Raw genomic sequence first — 20,208 nt, forward strand, 5'->3', positions numbered from 1 at the left:
AAAGATGATAACGCGATAAATTAGCGCTAATCTAGATTCTTAGTACGTGTTTGCTTTTTGCTTCAATAAAGCATGTATTATATTTTCAAATTTAGCGGGTATACAGCTGCATTTGACTGCATTTTCGTCAGAAAATATCACGATCTAATTATGATCTTATTATGAATGTTATGTAATAATATGTCTTAAAAATAAATTCAGATCGTATTAATCAATTAAAAGACTAAAATATTGGTATTTCGTAAATTCTAATGTATCAGCTTTATCATATACTTATCGATCTAATGGTTCTAATATAATTCAGTTTTCGCTTATAGAGATGATATATTAAATTTTATCAAGATTTACCTAATTAAATCATAAGTATTCAAAGAATTCTTGTTCTATGAATACTATCTAAAATCATCGCTGCCTCGTTTATAAAATGCATTATATTAAGACACAGTATTTCAAAGTAATATCTCGATAAAAAGGATTTATAGATATTTGGCCAATCAGAGCGCTCGACACTTAATAACGCTCGCGACCATCATCAACGCGGAAGGTCCTACGCTCCCATTGGTGCATTGTCGCGCCGGCATACCGGTGGCCCCTATCTATATGTTATATAAGTAGGTATACCTAAGAATGATCCGCATAGGTAGTCCTTAGTCGAATCTTATTCCTGCTCCTGCAGGTGCAGCATCCCTTGATGCCCGCGCGAACCTGATCGGGTAATAAAAGGCTTTTAGCTCGTGTATCGGTGCATAGCGCATACGTTCGTATGTTGTGAGTCAACTATAGGTAATACCGGCAACGGTGTATTTAGGTACTTACGCATTCGTCGAATTCGTCGACAGTTGAGAAAATGATCGCAGTTCACCGAGTCGAGACGTTGAGCGCAGTGAAAAAATAAAGACTTCGGTATAACAGTGTGAGTCAAAGTGACAGTTTTTAGTGAATATACTTGCGATGGTTATAACTTTTTCCGAACTTACTTGCATAATATGTATCTTAATACGACAATGTAATATACCTTGATATTGAAATTTTTCTGCAACAAAGGAGTTAGCAGTTATACAATATGGTTGAGGACTGTTTGAAACCTTGTAGCATGCACATCAATTAATTCAGGATGCATGGTTCGGTAAGTAAATGTATACTTTGTAGTAAAAAGTTCATTCCCCAAATTAATGTATCTTTTGTGTATCAAACTGTTGATGGAATATTGTGGTTTAGAAGGTTCTTTTAGAAAAGAAGAAACAAACATTATCTCAAAATATTCAATGCGTTTATTACAATTTTATTTCTTGAAGTCTATATATATATATATATATATATATCCCAGATTCAATTTATTTAGGCTTTTCTTAAATAATTTAGAATCGTTAAATAAAATGTCAATATAGATTGCTCAATTCAGAACCTATCCTTTGGGAAAATAAAAAGTTGTATTTTAATCTAAAGCTACAAATTACATAATAGAAAGTGGGTACATAGAAAATGAATGTTTCACTTTACTTTTTTCGTTTTTCCATACCCAAGTGAATTCCATCTCTTGGCATCTGTAATATCGAGTTTAGCGAATAACGATTGGGAATGGGTGTTCTATCACATACTGAGAACTTGAATTTAGACAGCAGTGTAGCCAAAGCCACCATACTCATCATGATCCCTAGACGTTTACCTACGTGGGAAAAATTGTTCATCAAACAAGCATTTATAGACCAATTTTAAATGTGATGTAACATTGTCCCTTCCTGACTTACCGATGCAAATTTTTGGAGCTTTGCCAAAAGCCAAATATGCATAGGGGTGTCTGGCAGCAATATTCTCTTTGCTGAATCTTGTTGGGTCAAACTTATCTGGATCTGGATAAATGTTCGAGTCACGATGGAGACCAGAAATTGAGATTAATATTGGCATACCCTCCGGCACAACGAAGTCAGAGTTAGGCAGTTTGCAGTCTTTGGCGCAAATTCTATTTAAGAACGGTACTGATGGATGTTTCCGTATCGTTTCTGAAATCGCATAATCAGCGTTGTATAGCATAGCCACTCCCTCGTAGCTTACTTTGTGAGAAGAAATTGCCTGACTCACCATAAAATGCCATTTCTAGATATTCCAGATGCATCAAGTTTTCGTAGTTGAAACCTCCATCCCTTTGGAGCAACTCGTCGATTTCCTGATGCAATTTTTCTTGCTCGTCGGGGTTCAAAGCCAGTTCTTAAAGAGTATGAGTGACGATTGACGATGAGGTTTCGAATCCAGCAACGAAGAAGACGAACGCCTGAGCCGCCGCTTCCAGTAGTTCTAATTTCGTCAGGTTGACTGCTTATATAAAAAAATGTGCGATATGATAGGTCGTTTATCAGCAACTCTTCAAAATATAATATGTCGGAAATGGCTGTGTTATACCTGGTTCATCCGTACCATTTTCACCTTCCTGGTCGCGGATCTGTCCATGGTCCATCAACTCGATCAGCAAATTTAAGAAGTCTTTTTTTCCATTTTGCGCTGCACGACCATGTCTTTGAATAATTTGATAAAGAAGGCCGTAGCTTTGGCATTGGTGAACAGAATTTTGAAGAATTCCAAAATGTACGGCGTAAACGCTGCCATAGCATTGATCACAGGCACGTTCTTTATCGACAGATCGCCGTAGTGCCGGAACTCGCTGTCAGGATTTCTCAGATGGTTCGCGTTAAATCCAAAAGCGAGACTGAATATCGTGTCCGTGGTGTAACGATGAAAAAATAGCATTTGTTCTAAACTTTCTCGTATTTTTTTATCTCTTGCGGCATTATCACCTAGCCACTAATTCTTTGATTTCCAGTACGTCCGTTTTCTCCAAGTTCTCATTAGCGATGTTCACCATCTCATCAGCGATTTCCTGTACAAACGGATACATGTTTTTCAGTTTTCCCGAAGTCAAACTAGGAGAGAGTTTGATTCTCAGGGCCCTTCACCTATCGCCGGTCATAAAGAACAGGTGTCCACTTATCGGATCGATCTTGTCGTTGAAGTACATTCCACGATCGTGAAAATGCGCGAATTCTTTGACCAGCACGTATTTAGTAACTTCAGGATCGTTGACCATCAAAGTCGGATTGTGGAACATGTAGAGACCGTGGAATGGATGCTTCTTGTACTTGTCATAGCTGGATTTCATTTTTGCACCTGCGACAAATAACAAGTAATAATAATAATAATGATAATAATATAATTTGTCCATTATCAACATGCTTCGACAAGTCAGGCTGATCATTGTTCACATCGCATAATTTATGTGAATGGCATGATTCAACACTTTTGCATATGTATGTTTTAAGTGTACAGGATAAAGTGTAGTATAAAAAATTCATGTACATATGACTATAAAGAATACGAAAGGTTAACTTTTTGCTTCCGTATCATCAGTCATTTTCTATATTAACGCGACCTTCATGCTCTTATGCTCGTTGTTTTTGGCGATTGATGCTACGATAATTAATCCAGGATAAATATAGCGGCTTATCGTACACAAAAACCGATAAATATATTAAGAGCATGGATAGTTTATAGTTTTGAAATTTTAACAAATGTTAATATTATCAAATAAATTATTGTAGTAGTTTCGTTATCATTTCTAATTTTATGAATGCAATCATATTCACCCTAGTAGAAATCGATATCAGTTTAAAGCTACAACATACCATATAATATTACTAGAGATGGGCGAAAAATAGGTCCATTTTTCGACCATCGATGAAACGCTTTTTCGGACATTTTGTACGCATTTATTGGAGTAAAAATGGAGTCATCGCGTATTACAAGGAATTTTCAAGCTTGTAAAAATAGATTTCATTGTCTAAAGCAAAGCACAGGTGATAGCTAGTTGATGGCTACGAAAGTACTACGCAAAATAAGTCGGGTCAAAAAAGCGAAAAAATAAAAAAATCACGAATATCTTCGTATGTCGTGCTTGTATAACTCTAATTGACTGTTAATTGTGTAAACTGTTTGGAAATTGATTAAGATTCGTAAGCCTCTTTGAAATTAGTGTACGAATGCTCAAGAAATGGGAGAAAAAGCGTTTCGTCACAAGTTATGTCTAGGCTATTTCTCATAGTCATTTCATAGTTTCCAGCCCATTTTAAATATTCCAGGGTAATTAAATATAATAATAATAATAAACTCATTAAAAATAATCCAATGCAAACGTTCTGATTACTAACGTGTTTATTACAATTTTAGGCAAAAAAGTTTATGATTTCTAAGGGTTTGTTTTAAATAATTAGTAGTTTCTATTAAAACTATGAATATTTATGTATCACTTAGATGCTTACCTATAGACACTTTTTTGTAATCAGGTCCATGCCAACATTACCAAACGGCACTGTCGGCTTATCGTGAGGCGTGGCATGTCGTTTCCAATATGAATAAATAATCAACTTGAAGTATGAGTAAAATACAAAAATAATTGCACTTATCCAGAAAAGCTTAGAGTTTAACACACTTCCTACCGTTTCAAACATTTTATACGTTAGTTATGAACATAACACAAGCAATCAACCGCGTTATTTTTTACAATAAAATGAATAAATTTGTGCGGAAAATACTTCAAATAAAGCTTATTAACACCATTTTGATACTAAATTGCCGCTAATTTTATTTCAAATCGTATGTGAACGAGCCTCTAAACTTGGCTATAGCTGTAATGCCTACGAGAACTTACAACTCGTAGTGCGAAATTAGTACCCTTCGTCATTCTGACACTGCCATATCTGTTTTAGCCGCAACTAAGTATATAACGTTGTTTCATTACGTTGATTTCCGAAAAAACTTCCAGACATTAATAATACAATGACCACGTGATTGTGAGATTCGATAGTAATATAATCTACAATAAGCATATCCAAGGTGTTGTTAACTGTACAGAGTATATTATCAAGTAACACTAATAATACATCTAATATAGTATTATTAAAAAATAATTTGTTTTACGTTTGAAAATATTGGTGGCCCTGAAAAGGGCCGATGGTAGTTGTTTGATATTTATATCAGAAATCAAATTTATTTGGAGCTGGTGTACTTGGTGACGGCCTTGGTGCCCTCACTGACGGCGTGCTTGGCCAGTTCACCGGGGAGCAGGAGCCTGACGGCCGTCTGGATCTCCCGGGAGGTGATGGTCGACCTCTTGTTGTAGTGGGCCAGCCGGGAGGCCTCGGCGGCGATGCGCTCGAAGATGTCGTTGACGAAGCTGTTCATGATGCTCATGGCCTTGCTCGACACGCCGGTGTCAGGGTGGACCTGCTTCAGCACCTTGTAGATGTAGATCGCGTAGCTCTCCTTCCTGCGCTTCTTGTGCTTCTTCTTGTCGCCCTTGGTGATGTTCTTCACGGCCTTGCCGGCCTTCTTCACCGCCTTTCCGCTAGCCTTCGGTGCCATTGCGAGAGAATTGTATTTCGACTGTATTCGGGATACGTTCGAGAAACGAGTGATGCTCCGCCGAGTCGGCGAGCGCCTTATAAAGCAGGCCGCGCAGCTGCGCCGAACGAAGCTCTTCGCTCGCCCCCCCCCCCCTCGCGCCTGCATTTCGGAGCAGCTGCAGGCCGTTTCGGAGCTGTCCCCCCGAAGGCTATTTAAGGGCTGCGCGCCGAGAACGGAGCGTCATTTGGTTTCGCTTGTGAACCAAGTTCTTTACTACACTACTCTCAATCATCATGTCTGGACGCGGCAAAGGCGGTGGCAAGGTCAAGGGCAAGTCAAAGACCCGCTCCAACAGGGCCGGACTCCAGTTCCCCGTGGGCCGCATCCACCGACTGCTGAGGAAGGGCAACTACGCCGAGCGCGTGGGAGCCGGTGCGCCGGTCTACCTGGCCGCCGTGATGGAGTACTTGGCCGCTGAGGTGCTCGAGTTGGCCGGCAACGCCGCCCGCGACAACAAGAAGACGAGGATCATCCCCCGTCACCTCCAGCTGGCCATCCGCAACGACGAGGAGCTGAACAAGCTCCTCTCCGGAGTCACGATCGCCCAGGGTGGTGTGCTGCCCAACATCCAGGCGGTTCTTTTGCCCAAGAAGACAGAGAAGAGCTCATAAGTTCTTTCTTTTTTTGCTCGAACCTTACAAACGATCGGCCCTTTTCAGGGCCACCAATATTTTTCTAACGTAAAACACAACATATTGTTAAAACCATAATTTTCAAGAATATATTTTTGTACGTCAATGTACTCAGGAGGTAAACGCGCATATTGTGCGTGCAGCGCGCGCGCATGTATATATAAGCGTACATCGCGACGTCGAGATATTTATTATATGATTACTATATACCATGTTGGTTTATTTGTGCGTAGGGAAGAGGGGCCTATTTCTTAACTATAAACGTAAATCTCAACTCTCTTAGATATCCATATTTTCTCAGACACTTACATTTCTCACTAATCCTCAGAAATGGTATTTCGACGCGACTTAAATATTTGAGACGCGGACCATATTTTGTCAACTTTGGCGTGTAATCAGGATGCACACTTTTCCGAGACTGACCTGACTCAACGGACACATCTTTCGCCCAGTCAGCATCACATCTTCCAAAACGTTTTAAGTTAAGGCTAACTTTCAATGAATCGCTCGAAAGCTGGACTCACTGGTTCATCAAACCAACACACTAGCGCGACTGTATACTTATACGTTACACTGTTGACGATGTCTATCTACTCGTCTATTCTTAACGTCATATCTCAGTCAATCAACGATTCACCATGACTAGTGAAATATTATTCGTTTTATCAAAATAATTACGTTGCTTAATATTAAGTTGGCAAGCAAAAAAATTGAAGTAATTTACAATGCATGAACTGTGAAATTCACCAAATGTATATGTATATCTTTTTGCACTCTTCCCTATCGGTGAAACGCATTTGAATTTAATGGTACAAATAAATAATAAATAATAATTAGTTTAATAGCAATTCCAACGTTTAAATATTTGGTGGCCCTGAAAAGGGCCGATTGTTTAAAAAATCGTCAATGAAAGGGTGAAGGGTGAATTTAACCGCCGAATCCGTAAAGGGTGCGGCCTTGTCTCTTGAGAGCGTAGACGACGTCCATGGCGGTGACGGTCTTCCTCTTGGCGTGCTCGGTGTAGGTCACGGCGTCGCGGATGACGTTCTCAAGGAAGACCTTGAGGACGCCGCGAGTCTCCTCGTAGATCAGACCGGAGATACGCTTGACACCACCACGTCTGGCCAGACGGCGGATGGCGGGCTTGGTGATGCCCTGGATGTTGTCTCGCAAGACCTTGCGATGCCGCTTGGCTCCTCCCTTTCCCAGACCTTTTCCTCCCTTTCCACGTCCAGTCATCTTGGCTTACGGAAGAGTAGACGTGCTGTAGTCGACTGCGAACAGCGAAGTGATGCCGTTGCTCGAAAATCCTGCCCCTTTTATAGGCAAAACGTAGACATTCCCCCTCCAGGCTTGCAATACACTCAGACTGCTGAGCCTCGAGCAACCCCTAGTGTTTCCCCTTCCACAACTACGTGCTCTGCCCATTTCGGAGCAGATGCCCTGTAGCATATAAATAGAAGCGCCCCAACAGGCAGAACATCATTCTTGTTCCACAAGTTCATTCGGACGCTTCAATCGATCTATCTCTACAGCAATGGCTCGTACCAAGCAGACCGCTCGTAAGTCGACCGGAGGCAAGGCCCCGCGCAAGCAGCTGGCGACCAAGGCCGCTCGCAAGAGCGCCCCGGCCACCGGCGGAGTGAAGAAGCCACATCGCTACAGGCCCGGAACCGTCGCCCTCCGTGAGATCCGTCGCTACCAGAAGAGCACGGAGCTGCTGATCCGCAAGCTGCCCTTCCAGCGCCTGGTGCGTGAGATCGCCCAGGACTTCAAGACCGACCTGCGCTTCCAGAGCTCGGCTGTGATGGCCCTGCAGGAGGCCAGCGAGGCCTACCTCGTCGGTCTCTTCGAGGACACCAACCTCTGCGCCATCCACGCCAAGCGCGTCACCATCATGCCCAAGGACATCCAGCTGGCTAGACGCATCCGTGGAGAGCGTGCTTAAATTCTAGCCCTTTCTTTTCAAAAAACAATCGGCCCTTTTCAGGGCCAACAAATTTTTTAAATGTTTGGAACAATTTATTTTAATATATCGTACTGCTCTGGCCTTTTACACGTATTCAATATAGTACAGTTGTACAGTCTGTTAATTTTTTTTATGAAATGATGTTGAAATATTCTAGTTACAAAACTAAATCTTGGACCGTACTTAAGCATAAGAAAGGTCAATTCATGCGTTTTTATATTTTATGATTCGCTCGGGTTGCGACGCGGGGTGCCGCGACACGTAGCGCGACGCGGACTTCTTGAAGGGCCTTACCATCTGGAGTCTGTCTGTCGGGCTAGAATAGGACCATTGTTTTTAGACAGTTTTACTGCATCGCTATGCACCGCCGATACGCGCTAGGCGTTTCGTCTGCGACTGAGCCTCATAGAGTCTAGATGTGCTCCGTACTCCTTCTATGTGCTACTCAGAATAAGTATAATATAAAAGAATATTCTGAGTTTAATATAAATTATTTAACCCATTTCCAATAAATGATGATTATATAGTTTAATACCATGGTATAAACTTAAAAAAGCAAAAATTGAAAATTGAACTTACTAATTAAATAAGGACAGTACCTAAAGCTTCTCAAAGCCGTAATGTGACATTTCGTATTTCAAATGCCAAAAAAAAAACTTATTTGGTGAAATAAGGATATTTGGAGGTTGGGTGAGATTATCCAAAATAAGCCAAAATGAATGTTGACAAAAATATTTTTGGTTTATGATTTGATTGTCATAAACAAATAGAGAAAAATAAAAAGAACATAAATGATCTCTCTTCTCCCATACCTATTGTTAAAAAAGAAGGAAACTATACTAAATGAATTATACTTTAAAAATGACCCATTATGGTCAACAAATAAAAGAATTTTCAAACAAATGGCTCTTTTTATTCTTTTGGATTCCAAGTTACATTAGTTAATTAGCTGTTATATTAGTGTAGGAAAGTTTAACAATATATGGATTTTTACCGTTCCATTTCTTTTAAATGATAGCACTTGTCGCAATATGTCAATGGATCGAAGCAAATAAATTTTGTCTATAATGAAAAATAAATGATTACAATTTCATATTATCCATACAAATAATCCACTACTTTATTATTTATAGATTTATTATTGATTATGTATGACAAAGTGAGTAATCGTAAAATACACTGCTCCAAAGAATCTAAGCGTGCTTCATTTCATTCCTATATACTATATAATGCCTTTTAGGATCGCTTATAATGTTTAAACTACGGAACAAAGTTGAAAGTATGGTACAAAAATTACAAGCCGTAGAAAGGCCTCACAGGCGAGATGGAATGGGTCGGGCTCTCTACGACGTCCGCCACCATGAGCGACGCAGTAGCAGAGACACCGACCGCAGCACCAGCGGCGGCTTCGCCGAAAAAAGCAGCTGCATCCAAGAAAGCTGTAGCTGCCAGTAAGAAACCGGCAAAGCCCCGCACCCATCCGCCAGCCGGCGAGATGGTCTTGGCTGCCATAACCGCCTTGAAAGACAAGAAGGGATCGTCTCTTCAGGCGATCAAGAAGTACATCGCCGCCACCTACAAGTGCGACATCGACAAGCAATCGACCTTCATCAAGAAGTATCTGAGAAGTCCGCTGTCGAGAAGAAGGTGATCGTGCAAACCAAAGGATCCGGTGCTGCTGGAAGCTTCAAATTAGCCGCGAAAGCCGAGGGCGAGAAGAAGGTTGTCAAGAAGCCAGCTGGTGAGAAGAAGGCTGCTGCCAAGAAGCCAACTGCAGCGAAGAAGCCAGCGGGTGAAAAGAAGGCCGCTAAGAAGCCAGCTGCTGCTGCCAAGAAGACCAAAGCTGCCAAGCCCGCTAAAGCCGCGAAATCTCCAGCAAAGGCTGAGAAAAGCGGAAAGGCTCCGGCTGCTGCCAAACCCAAGGCTCCCAAGCCAAAGAAGACCACGGCTGCGCCCAAGGCTGCCAAAGCCAAGACCGCAGCGAAGAAATAAATTTATAAAAGTTGCCTTTGTTTCTCATGTTTTATATCCAAACGGCCCTTTTCAGGGCCACCACAATATTAATAACGTAGTCGAAGCTATTATATACTTTAGAATTTTTTCGATAAGCCACAAGTCTATATATTATTTTTTCAACTTGTATTTTGATCTTGCGCAAAGGGACAAACCATCATTTGGGAATAATAAGATAAATACATAAATAATATTCAAAGTATTAACATTTATTTATTTCGAAGAAATATCTCAATCAACTATGGAAATATTCGAAAATCCACAAATTTTACATTCTTCTTCAAATATACAATCAGCCCTTTTCAGGGCCACAAATATTTTCTACAAGGAACACCTCTATAAATATGAATAAAACTTATCCATGGCATTTCATCTCAGTATTAACATTTATTTATTTCGGAGAAACATCTCAACAACAATATGGAAATATTCCAAAATCCACAAATTTCAAATCAACTTTAAAATATATTTTAATATATACAAATTTTCTGCTGTACAATGTTAATAATATTTATTCGTAACTATTTCCTTTTATCTAGTAATGCCGATGTATTTCGATGTCCTCGAAAGTAAGCAACGGCGAACGGCTCGATAAGCAGCGTCATAGCTGCACGAACCAATGAGAGAATCTCAGCTGTTCATAGCATTCGTCTTCATCAGCGTGTTAGGGCGCACAACGATGAGACATCTATCCTCCAAGAAGTAGTTGTTGAAATCTCGTTCAACATCCTCAACGTCTTTTTGAGATCTGAAGTAGACGTGGCAGTATCGCATCCCCGTTTTCTCCACGACCATAACGTGCGTCATAGCGATCGGCACGTACTTTTCGAACAAGTGCAACAAATAGGCTCCGGCGAAGCTCGGGGGTATGTTGCCCACGATGATCTCAGCGGCGTTACGCGCGATCACCTTGTCGACCTCCAGGGGCTCTTCCCAATGCGGCTCCTTCTTGAGCCAACCGACGGCGCGTTGAGCTCCCTTATCGAGAGGCTTCGACTTGTGCGGGCGCAGCTTGATGACGTAATCGTTGGCATGCAAGACGGCTCTTTTGGCTTCTTCTTCGGTGGAGAAGTGAACGAATCGGTAGCCGGTCTCTTCGCCGGTGATACCGATGTACAGCACGCGGCCGTACTTGGAGAAGATTTCCATGATTTCGGCTTTACTCAGAGCTTGACAGTTGCGAAAAGTGACGCTGTAGCTGCCTCTGTTGTTCTTCTGGATTGTTGCCTCGGCGCTCATGGCGATCGTTGTGGTGCACTACTAGCGGGTCAAAGGTGAACGGAACTGAGCTTACGGGCAAGTTGACGGCGTTCTACGGCTGTTCCGAGTAGACGGTTTGTAAGATGTGTTCTACAAAGAGAAAAAGTTATTAGCTAACGTTATTTTAACAAAGTTATTAAGACATGACTACGTTTTCACCGAATCATACAGTTTTCAATTAAAATGATGTTAAATATTGAAAATAACTGCGGAACTAAATAAACAACTCAGAGTATTTAAGCTTACCTCAAAAATATAGGCCGAGTATAACACACGCAACGAGGAAATACGCGCGTCTTGTCTATCCAGCTAATGTCGAAGTTCGAAGTGAGCTATACTTGTTGCAGTAAGCGGCGTCCTTGCAGCGTCGGTGCTAAATTGAGGTAGATGTGTCGCCTGCCGTATCTCGATCTGTAATGACGCTTGCAGAAATGTGCAAGGTATTTCCGCACGGAGGTCAGATCGAGACTCCTCCCCCGCACGCATGCAGTCTAGGCATAATGGGGGTGGGAGGGTGTGGGGAAAGTTTTCTTTCAATTTTGTAACGCACAGCGTCATTGGTCAACGGTTTACTATTGCATGTGCATTGAAGTGTCGCTATACCAATTGCACTAGCTCTTTCGAGTGATTTCGGTCCAACATGAATATCTGAGTGTTAATTTTATTCCCCTTTTCGGGGGTGCAATCAACCTTCGAAAATCGAAATTTCAAATTCCAGGATCGCCAACGTGAAGACGGTGCGATAAGTTGGCAGCCATTAATAGAGACGTGATCATAACCTTTTACCGAAAGGACCAAAAGGAAGAAAAAAAAAACACAAATACGACACGCCAGACTTCTAAACCATATGAGTATCCTTAGATTGTATGAGTGAGTACACGGTAATGTACGGGAACGTCGCAGTTGAACACCGTTATCGCGATAGTCTACTACCTTTGCACTATAAGTGGACAAGAAATGAACGTTAACATTATTTTAGAAAAATAATATATATCCGACCAGTGCGTAAAAAGACTGTGTGCCTATAAATTTTACTTGTTGATTTTGTGTAAACACTTTATGTTGGAATTTCAGGACAATCGTTGCAAAGGTATTAAAAGTGAATTCATAACCTTAAAGTGATAAATAATGCATTCCCAATACACTATCATTGTTTACAATAATCTATATTTACAATATTAAGATGGACGTAGAGAAAAAAAGAGCTGATAAAAGACGACTACAGGAATTAGAAAAGTTTGCCCAGGAATGTTGCGAATCGCAAGAAAAACGAGAAAAACATGATTTTGTATCACCAGAGCAAGATCGTACGCCCAGTAGCGATGACATGAAAATTGAACACTATGTGGTTGCTAGCGATTATAATGCTTTCGATGATTTAAGTGAAAGCGAAGAAGAGGTAGTCCCAGATCAACCAGGAATGGAAGAAATTAAGGCAATTAAAGCTTGGGTAATCAACAACAATATTCCGTATCAGAGTGTAGACAAACTGCTGTTCATTCTGAAGAAAAGATTATTGCCACAAATTCCAGAGAATACACAAATGTTATTAAAATGGGATTGTGATAATTTTGACAACGTAGATAATGCGGAAGTGAGTGATAGGCCAATGGGTGAATATCTAACAACATGGATTCAGTTCCACTTTTCAGATAAGAGGCTGCTTCTGAATGAGTTCTCCATATAAAACAAAGATTTGGAGGGTCTGGTTAATAATCAACTATTTGGCAGCAGACTGCATTAAAGCAGTTGTCTGGCCAAAGGAAAATTCATTTCAAGCAGTTACTTTGCTTAAAAGTGAAACAAAGACTAGGATTGATAAATAGTACTCTTCTTAATATGCAATTGACTTTTTTTTTATTACAGGCATACGAAAAGCTTTGAACAATCCAAATAATGATGTAAGCAATATTGACACCATTAAAATGGAAACTATCGATTGCAAAACAGATTTTGAATTCTTTGTCACAAAATCGCTTACAGCTATTGCCAGGGATGTTGCTGATATTAAAGCTAAACAAGATGCTATTAATGCGAGTATGGGTTTCATTAAATTGAGACAGGATGAGACTGTCTCTTTTCTTCTGGATAAGAAAGCCACAAAGTTGACTAATGCTGTTGTCGACTTTGCTATGAAATATCAGTATTCCTTTCCGATAACCTCATTAGAAAGGTTTTTAGAATTTGATAAAGAATTGGAAAATAACAAATTTTTAAGATTTGATGTGGTAAGTTATTTTTACTTGTTCACTGCTACATTAATTTTCATATTGGTGTCACTTGTGGCTAATTGTAAATCTGAATCTTAGAGTATTCAACTCTGCGATCTCCTGGATCCCGATCTAGTTATAACTAAATCTATGTTAAGGATGGTCAGATACTTTATTTCAAAAGAAGTAGCTGAAAAGTTCACAGCAGTTAGAAGTGCTCGAAATCAGAGCGATGAGAGAACTCATAGATTTATTTCGACTACTCTGTATGGCATTATGTGTGGTAAATATTGCGGTTTTAGATAGATGTCTGACTTTTCTCTACTATATATTTATCAATATATCAATTTTTAGGTGTTGTTAAATTCAAAAGAAGCAAAAAAGCGTTGGAGGTGAATGATAAATTGTTTTTAAAGGGTATAAGCGATGTCTTTTGTAATGTTAAAAGCTGGACATAACCAGATTATATCAGTTTTATATTTAGAATTTTTTTACTGTTTGAAGTATATTTAATAAAACATTGATAATTTTTAAAATCGACCTCTTTATTCGTACTGCTTACCTAATAAACTGCTCAGATTTCTATAAAGGAAGTTCATTATAAAATATTGATCAAGTACTACATATATTCACCAAGTATGTGTTTACCAACCATTTGAAATATATATATATATTTCGAAGTGCAAAATCCGACTTTTTAATTAATACCTAACTATATAGCTATCATATAAATAGCCTTTTTATTGGAGCAATATTAATAATATTTGATGATAATGATAATGATATTTGAATAGTTATTCCAAAACGTTTGAATTATTTGTTGGCCCTGAAAAGGGCCGATTGTTTGTAAGGTTCGAGCAAAAAAAGAAAGAACTTATGAGCTCTTCTCAGTCTTCTTGGGCAAAAGAACCGCCTGGATGTTGGGCAGCACACCACCCTGGGCGATCGTGACTCCGGAGAGGAGCTTGTTCAGCTCCTCGTCGTTGCGGATGGCCAGCTGGAGGTGACGGGGGATGATCCTCGTCTTCTTGTTGTCGCGGGCGGCGTTGCCGGCCAACTCGAGCACCTCAGCGGCCAAGTACTCCATCACGGCGGCCAGGTAGACCGGCGCACCGGCTCCCACGCGCTCGGCGTAGTTGCCCTTCCTCAGCAGTCGGTGGATGCGGCCCACGGGGAACTGGAGTCCGGCCCTGTTGGAGCGGGTCTTTGACTTGCCCTTGACCTTGCCACCGCCTTTGCCGCGTCCAGACATGATGATTGAGAGTAGTGTAGTAAAGAACTTGGTTCACAAGCGAAACCAAATGATGCTCCGTTCTCGGCGCGCAGCCCTTAAATAGCCTTCGGGGGGACAGCTCCGAAACGGCCTGCAGCTGCTCCGAAATGCAGGCGCGAGGGGGGGGGGGGGCCGAGCGAAGAGCTTCGTTCGGCGCAGCTGCGCGGCCTGCTTTATAAGGCGCGCGCCGACTCGGCGGAGCATCACTCGTTTCTCGAACGTATTCCGAATACAGTCGAATAACGCATCTCTCGCAATGGCACCGAAGGCTAGCGGAAAGGCGGTGAAGAAGGCCGGCAAGGCCGTGAAGAACATCACCAAGGGCGACAAGAAGAAGCACAAGAAGCGCAGGAAGGAGAGCTACGCGATCTACATCTACAAGGTGCTGAAGCAGGTCCACCCCGACACCGGCGTGTCGAGCAAGGCCATGAGCATCATGAACAGCTTCGTCAACGACATCTTCGAGCGCATCGCCGCCGAGGCCTCCCGGCTGGCCCACTACAACAAGAGGTCGACCATCACCTCCCGGGAGATCCAGACGGCCGTCAGGCTCCTGCTCCCCGGTGAACTGGCCAAGCACGCCGTCAGCGAGGGCACCAAGGCCGTCACCAAGTACACCAGCTCCAAGTAAATTGGATGCGATATGACCATTTGACAATTCAAAACAATCGGCCCTTTTCAGGGCCACAAAAATATTCAAACGTATTCGCAAACTATTGATTATAATAACTTTATACTTTATTTATGACATTAAGCAATTTTAAGACTTCTTCGTTTAATCTCACATTATTTCGTGATTTATCATTATTTATTGCATATAAGCCTATTTATGTCATTCAAACGATGGTCTAAATTAGGATAAAATATATTATTTTAAAACATGTATGAAACATTTTCGCACTTTTTTCCGCTAAAAATAGGGACCATATGGTAGCCGTTTACTGACTAGCGCGCGTTAAAATGTGACATTACGATACAATTTAACATAAGCAGCCCTTTATAGCACGGCGTCTATAATATTTGCTCCCAAGGGTAGCAATAGTTATGACATGTACGTATATACAAAAGTATGACGTATGCCACTAGTATCGTAATGCAATATGTAGTCCTCAAACAGTTTACACGTGAATTTTAAATGAAAAATAAAAATGTTTTTACTCAATATTTGAGTAATCGTAAATGAAACCTATTCGAGTTTAAACAACAAAATTCATCATTTTTATCCAACCTTGAAATTCATGTACATTTTGAACAAATTGCAGGACTCATCAATGTGCGTAAAGCATTATTTTTGAAAGACAAAATTATTAGATGTATTCCAACGTTTAAATATTTGGTGGCCCTGAAAAGGGCCGATTGTTTTAAAAGCGTCAATGAAAGGGTGAAGGGTGAATTTAACCGCCGAATCCGTAAAGGGTGCGGCCTTGTCTCTTGAGAGCGTAGACGACGTCCATGGCGGTGACGGTCTTCCTCTTGGCGTGCTCGGTGTAGGTCACGGCGTCGCGGATGACGTTCTCAAGGAAGACCTTGAGGACGCCGCGAGTCTCCTCGTAGATCAGACCGGAGATACGCTTGACTCCACCACGTCTGGCCAGACGGCGGATGGCGGGCTTGGTGATGCCCTGGATGTTGTCTCGCAAGACCTTGCGATGCCGCTTGGCTCCTCCCTTTCCCAGACCTTTTCCTCCCTTTCCACGTCCAGTCATCTTGGCTTACGGAAGAGTAGAACTGCTGTAGTCGACTGCGAACAGCGAAGTGATGCTCTCACCGGGTGAACGGGACCGTTTTATGGGCCCCGCAAGCGGATTCCCTTTCCCCGTGCAGGCCAGGCGAGCTTCGCTTCCCCCTCCACAATACCTCGCGGCACACGTGGGACCTTGCACCCCTATAAGTATCGCCCTGCAGGGCAGCTGGACTATTCTTGTCTCGTTTCTCGGAACGTCACGTACATTCTCTACCGTAATGGCTCGTACCAAGCAGACCGCTCGCAAGTCCACGGGAGGCAAGGCCCCGCGCAAGCAGCTGGCGACCAAGGCCGCTCGCAAGAGCGCCCCGGCCACCGGCGGAGTGAAGAAGCCACATCGCTACAGGCCCGGAACCGTCGCCCTCCGCGAGATCCGTCGCTATCAGAAGAGCACGGAGCTGCTCATCCGCAAGCTGCCCTTCCAGCGCCTCGTGCGTGAGATCGCCCAGGACTTCAAGACCGACCTGCGCTTCCAGAGCTCGGCTGTGATGGCCCTGCAGGAGGCCAGCGAGGCCTACCTCGTCGGTCTCTTCGAGGACACCAACCTCTGCGCCATCCACGCCAAGCGCGTCACCATCATGCCCAAGGACATCCAGCTGGCTAGACGCATCCGCGGAGAGCGTGCTTAAATTCTAGCCCTTTCCCTTTCTTTTCAAAAAACAATCGGCCCTTCTCAGGGCCCCAAATATTTTCGACAAGGAACATTTCTATAAATTCTATAAACTTATTCAGAGCAATGCGAATTTGTTAGAAGTAGGTTGAAATCGTAGTATTTATTTAAGAGACTTTATTTAAATAACACAGCCGAGTTCGTACTACAGAGTTATTACAGAAACTAGTGACAAAAGAGCAAAATATAATTGTGCCACTTTTTAGAGAATTAATAATAATACACTGAATAAACTTTATGTGAACAAAATAGAGAAAGTTTGTTGTGCCGCTGATCTGTTGGCTGGTCTGCGGTTCTTGAAGAAGTGAGTGCGCGGTGGTGGCTCGGGTGCAATAAAACCCAGGTAGCAACCCTCGGACCTCTGCTCCGTTCTTGTACAGCTATAAGCTGTGTGTGTGCGTATCGTTGTATGCGCGAGTATTTTCTCAACAGAATTCATTCGTATCCCGCGTAGGTTGCATCCAGACCATTACACCTCATTCTTAATCCTCGTATCGCAGCACAGAGCTAATATATGTCTCTGAAAAATTTCGAACGAACACTATATCCATAAATAAATTTCGTTTCCTGCGCGCACGTTTCCCCGTCGAATATGGCAAATCGAATCGCGCATCCCTGTACGTGACCAAACTCTCCTGTGAACAGTAGTCGCCAAGCGCCATTCTCTAATTCGAGTGCGATTACCCCGCGTGACGCGCGAAGTGACGACACGTGCACAGCGCACATCGATATCCTGCAGGCGGGGCCTTATATTCTCTAATCACGTCGCGCCCGCGCGGACCGATATTTTTACTTCGGTTAGTATGGGTTTTACTGTATACCGCCGGCTGCACGCGTACGTATACTCATATACGTGTGCAGGAGAACGAGAAAGAGAGAGAGAGAGAGAGAGAGAGAGAGAGAGAGAGAGAGAGAGAGAGAGAGAATAAGGCGTCCGTCTGGTGTGAATCTGCCGTTAGCAGCCGGTTGCATCGCTCGCGCAGCAGCTCTTTCTCGTCGATCGTGAACGTGACCGCGAAGGAGAGCGCGCGCGTGTGTGTGGGGGAGTGCCAACTCACTCCTTCCATTAATCCGCGAGGAATACAGGCTACTGGCGACACTACGACTGGCCTCCCACCCCTTTCTCTCGCGCAGTCTGGTCGTCGGGGGCCTTTTGCTCCTGATGCTCCTACGGGCACGTTACCGGTCTCAGTCGGCCGATCGCGAGATAAGGCCGTAGATCGAAGCTTTTACCTTCGCTATTGTAGCTTACGCGTGAATTTGGTGGTCGATCGTAACTTTTCTTTGGATCCGTTGAGTCTATAGTTGCTGTAATGCGATTTTGGCAGTTTCTCGCCGTCCTCGCTTTCGCGATGGTATCGGGGGCGATGAGTCAGGAACTCGCGGTTGGTTGTTTTTTTTTTTTTTTTTTTTCATTTTTCATTCGCAATATTGTGAACATTCAAAAGCTTCTTCACCGCCGACCTTCTCTTTAACGTTACAGAGCAGCGACATCATCGACGACGACACCAACAGCACGAGAAACTTTCTCAGTTTCTTAAAGAACAAACCGGTAACACCACCGCCAAGTCCATGCTACTGCAGTAAGTACAATCATAATCCACACGGTCGTGTATAGTAGGTCACTCTCGCTCGCTTAATTCAATTAATTCAATTCCCAATTATATTTATCATTCAGGCTGCGGTTTGAGAAACGAAGAAAGCCGCATAGTCGGCGGCCAAACGACTCTCGTCAACGAATTCCCCTGGCAGGTCAGACTGTCCTACATGAACAAGTTCTACTGCGGCGGCACCCTCATCAACGACCGCTACGTCCTAACCGCCGCGCATTGCGTCAAGGGGTATGAATCTTCAACAGATTATCGAGAAATAGCCGATCGACGATGTAATCAGCTTGTTTTTCAGGTTCATGTGGTTCATGATCAAGGTTACCTTCGGCGAGCACGACAGATGCTCCCAGAAGGCCACGCCGGAGTCGAGATTCGTCGCGAGGGCTTTCATAGGGAACTTCAGCTTCCTGAACTTCGACCACGACATCGCTCTGCTCAGACTCAACGAGAGGGTTCCTCTGTCGGAGACCATCAGACCCATATGTCTGCCGTCTAACAAAGGTGAGACGACGATGATTGGGCTACTCTGCTAATCTCGCGCTTGGGCAACGCGAAAATTACTCGCTGATTGCTCAACTCTATATTTCGCACTTACGCTCGCGATGGCCCAACTGAAAAGCGTATAGCATTAGGAAACGCTATCAATTACGGATGTTAAATGAGAATTTTTTTCTATAATATGCGGGTTAACGAGAACACGAATAAGAACAAAATCTTATCTCCTCCCGCAACAGAAAATCTGTACGCGGGAGCTAAAGCACTGGCTTCCGGCTGGGGAACGCTGCACGAAGACGGCAAAGCCACCTGCCTTTTACAATCGGTCCAACTGCCCGTTATGAGCCTGGAGGAGTGTCGCAACACCAGTTACAGCGCTCGCATGATATCCGAAAACATGATGTGCGCCGGATACAAGGAGGGGAAGAAGGACTCGTGTCAGGTATGGGATCGTTAATAAAATATCAGCGTAAATATATGGTTAATTTCTTTCATTCGTGCTTTCAGGGCGACAGCGGAGGTCCTCTGGTAGCCGAGCGAATGGACAAGAAGTACGAGCTGATTGGCGTCGTCTCGTGGGGAAACGGATGCGCCAGACCAGGCTATCCCGGGGTTTACACTCGGGTGACTCGCTATCTCGATTGGATCATGGAGAATTCCATCGACGGCTGCTTCTGCGAGCACAATTAGCCCACTTACGCTCATACTCTCTGTATTCACTTTTTATCCATTATCGTGTTTGTGCCATTTTTACAATGCGAAAAGTATGCACGTTCGTTACTAGTTTTTTAAGAGCCGCACGCTTTGAGACGTGCCTATATTTATTATTTATATACGTGTGTAATTTCCAGTAGCGATAATAAATTATTCTAAATCTAATT

General features: G+C 42.8%; 11 protein-coding genes and 2 pseudogenes across 15 annotated transcripts; 7 read left to right on the plus strand and 6 right to left on the minus strand.

Moving 5' to 3' along the window:
* The first annotated feature begins 614 nt into the window (after window positions 1-614).
* Window positions 615-20,206, plus strand: SP115 (serine protease 115). 4 transcript variants are annotated; one of them, XM_008218512.4, is made up of 7 exons: window positions 615-954; window positions 1,045-1,126; window positions 18,706-18,805; window positions 18,901-19,063; window positions 19,128-19,333; window positions 19,567-19,769; window positions 19,835-20,206. In XM_008218512.4, the coding sequence occupies exons 2-7, from the start codon at window positions 1,115-1,117 to the stop codon at window positions 20,015-20,017; spliced, it is 867 nt and encodes a 288-aa protein (XP_008216734.1). In that variant the 5' UTR covers window positions 615-954; window positions 1,045-1,114; the 3' UTR covers window positions 20,018-20,206. The 4 variants fall into 4 exon arrangements, with proteins under 4 accessions (XP_008216734.1, XP_008216735.1, XP_008216733.1 ...); XM_008218513.4 differs by having other exon boundaries at window positions 615-913; XM_008218511.3 differs by having other exon boundaries at window positions 615-1,126.
* On the minus strand, window positions 1,412-4,413 carry LOC107982052 (annotated as a pseudogene).
* On the minus strand, window positions 4,493-5,499 carry LOC100122732 (histone H2B). The gene has a single exon (XM_016989259.2). It carries the CDS (start codon window positions 5,407-5,409, stop codon window positions 5,035-5,037), a length of 375 nt encoding a protein of 124 aa, XP_016844748.1. The 5' UTR covers window positions 5,410-5,499; the 3' UTR covers window positions 4,493-5,034.
* Window positions 5,652-6,088, plus strand: LOC100114570 (histone H2A-like). Its single transcript, XM_001607881.4, has one exon. The coding sequence runs from the start codon at window positions 5,685-5,687 to the stop codon at window positions 6,060-6,062; it is 378 nt and encodes a 125-aa protein (XP_001607931.1). The 5' UTR covers window positions 5,652-5,684; the 3' UTR covers window positions 6,063-6,088.
* Window positions 6,959-7,366, minus strand: LOC100114607 (histone H4). The gene has a single exon (XM_001607875.4). It carries the CDS (start codon window positions 7,320-7,322, stop codon window positions 7,011-7,013), a length of 312 nt encoding a protein of 103 aa, XP_001607925.1. The 5' UTR covers window positions 7,323-7,366; the 3' UTR covers window positions 6,959-7,010.
* Window positions 7,553-8,075, plus strand: LOC100114536 (histone H3). Its single transcript, XM_001607885.3, has one exon. The coding sequence runs from the start codon at window positions 7,621-7,623 to the stop codon at window positions 8,029-8,031; it is 411 nt and encodes a 136-aa protein (XP_001607935.1). The 5' UTR covers window positions 7,553-7,620; the 3' UTR covers window positions 8,032-8,075.
* Window positions 9,377-10,258, plus strand: LOC100122723 (annotated as a pseudogene).
* LOC107982053 lies at window positions 10,433-11,750 on the minus strand. The gene is made up of 2 exons (XM_016989258.2): window positions 11,572-11,750; window positions 10,433-11,415 (listed from the first exon to the last, which is right to left on the minus strand). The coding sequence occupies exon 2, from the start codon at window positions 11,302-11,304 to the stop codon at window positions 10,696-10,698; it is 609 nt and encodes a 202-aa protein (XP_016844747.1). The 5' UTR covers window positions 11,305-11,415; window positions 11,572-11,750; the 3' UTR covers window positions 10,433-10,695.
* LOC100679382 lies at window positions 11,936-14,071 on the plus strand. Of its 2 annotated transcripts, XM_008218882.3 has the most exons (6): window positions 12,101-12,326; window positions 12,400-12,415; window positions 12,509-12,938; window positions 13,192-13,553; window positions 13,635-13,818; window positions 13,890-14,071. In XM_008218882.3, the coding sequence occupies exons 3-6, from the start codon at window positions 12,509-12,511 to the stop codon at window positions 13,991-13,993; spliced, it is 1,080 nt and encodes a 359-aa protein (XP_008217104.1). In that variant the 5' UTR covers window positions 12,101-12,326; window positions 12,400-12,415; the 3' UTR covers window positions 13,994-14,071. The 2 variants fall into 2 exon arrangements, with proteins under 2 accessions (XP_032456624.1, XP_008217104.1); XM_032600733.1 differs by having other exon boundaries at window positions 11,936-12,415.
* Window positions 14,063-14,918, minus strand: LOC100114463 (histone H2A-like). Its single transcript, XM_001607841.5, has one exon. It carries the CDS (start codon window positions 14,785-14,787, stop codon window positions 14,410-14,412), a length of 378 nt encoding a protein of 125 aa, XP_001607891.1. The 5' UTR covers window positions 14,788-14,918; the 3' UTR covers window positions 14,063-14,409.
* On the plus strand, window positions 14,996-15,997 carry LOC100122693 (histone H2B). The gene has a single exon (XM_001607856.4). It carries the CDS (start codon window positions 15,065-15,067, stop codon window positions 15,437-15,439), a length of 375 nt encoding a protein of 124 aa, XP_001607906.1. The 5' UTR covers window positions 14,996-15,064; the 3' UTR covers window positions 15,440-15,997.
* Window positions 16,166-16,535, minus strand: LOC100114495 (histone H4). The gene has a single exon (XM_001607844.4). The coding sequence runs from the start codon at window positions 16,512-16,514 to the stop codon at window positions 16,203-16,205; it is 312 nt and encodes a 103-aa protein (XP_001607894.1). The 5' UTR covers window positions 16,515-16,535; the 3' UTR covers window positions 16,166-16,202.
* On the plus strand, window positions 16,538-17,979 carry LOC100679218 (histone H3). Its single transcript, XM_003424439.5, has one exon. The coding sequence runs from the start codon at window positions 16,567-16,569 to the stop codon at window positions 17,179-17,181; it is 615 nt and encodes a 204-aa protein (XP_003424487.2). The 5' UTR covers window positions 16,538-16,566; the 3' UTR covers window positions 17,182-17,979.
* Window positions 20,207-20,208: the final 2 nt, after the last annotated feature.

Source organism: Nasonia vitripennis, chromosome 5 (genome assembly GCF_009193385.2).
Source record: "Nasonia vitripennis strain AsymCx chromosome 5, Nvit_psr_1.1, whole genome shotgun sequence".
Lineage (NCBI taxonomy): Eukaryota > Metazoa > Arthropoda > Insecta > Hymenoptera > Pteromalidae > Nasonia > Nasonia vitripennis.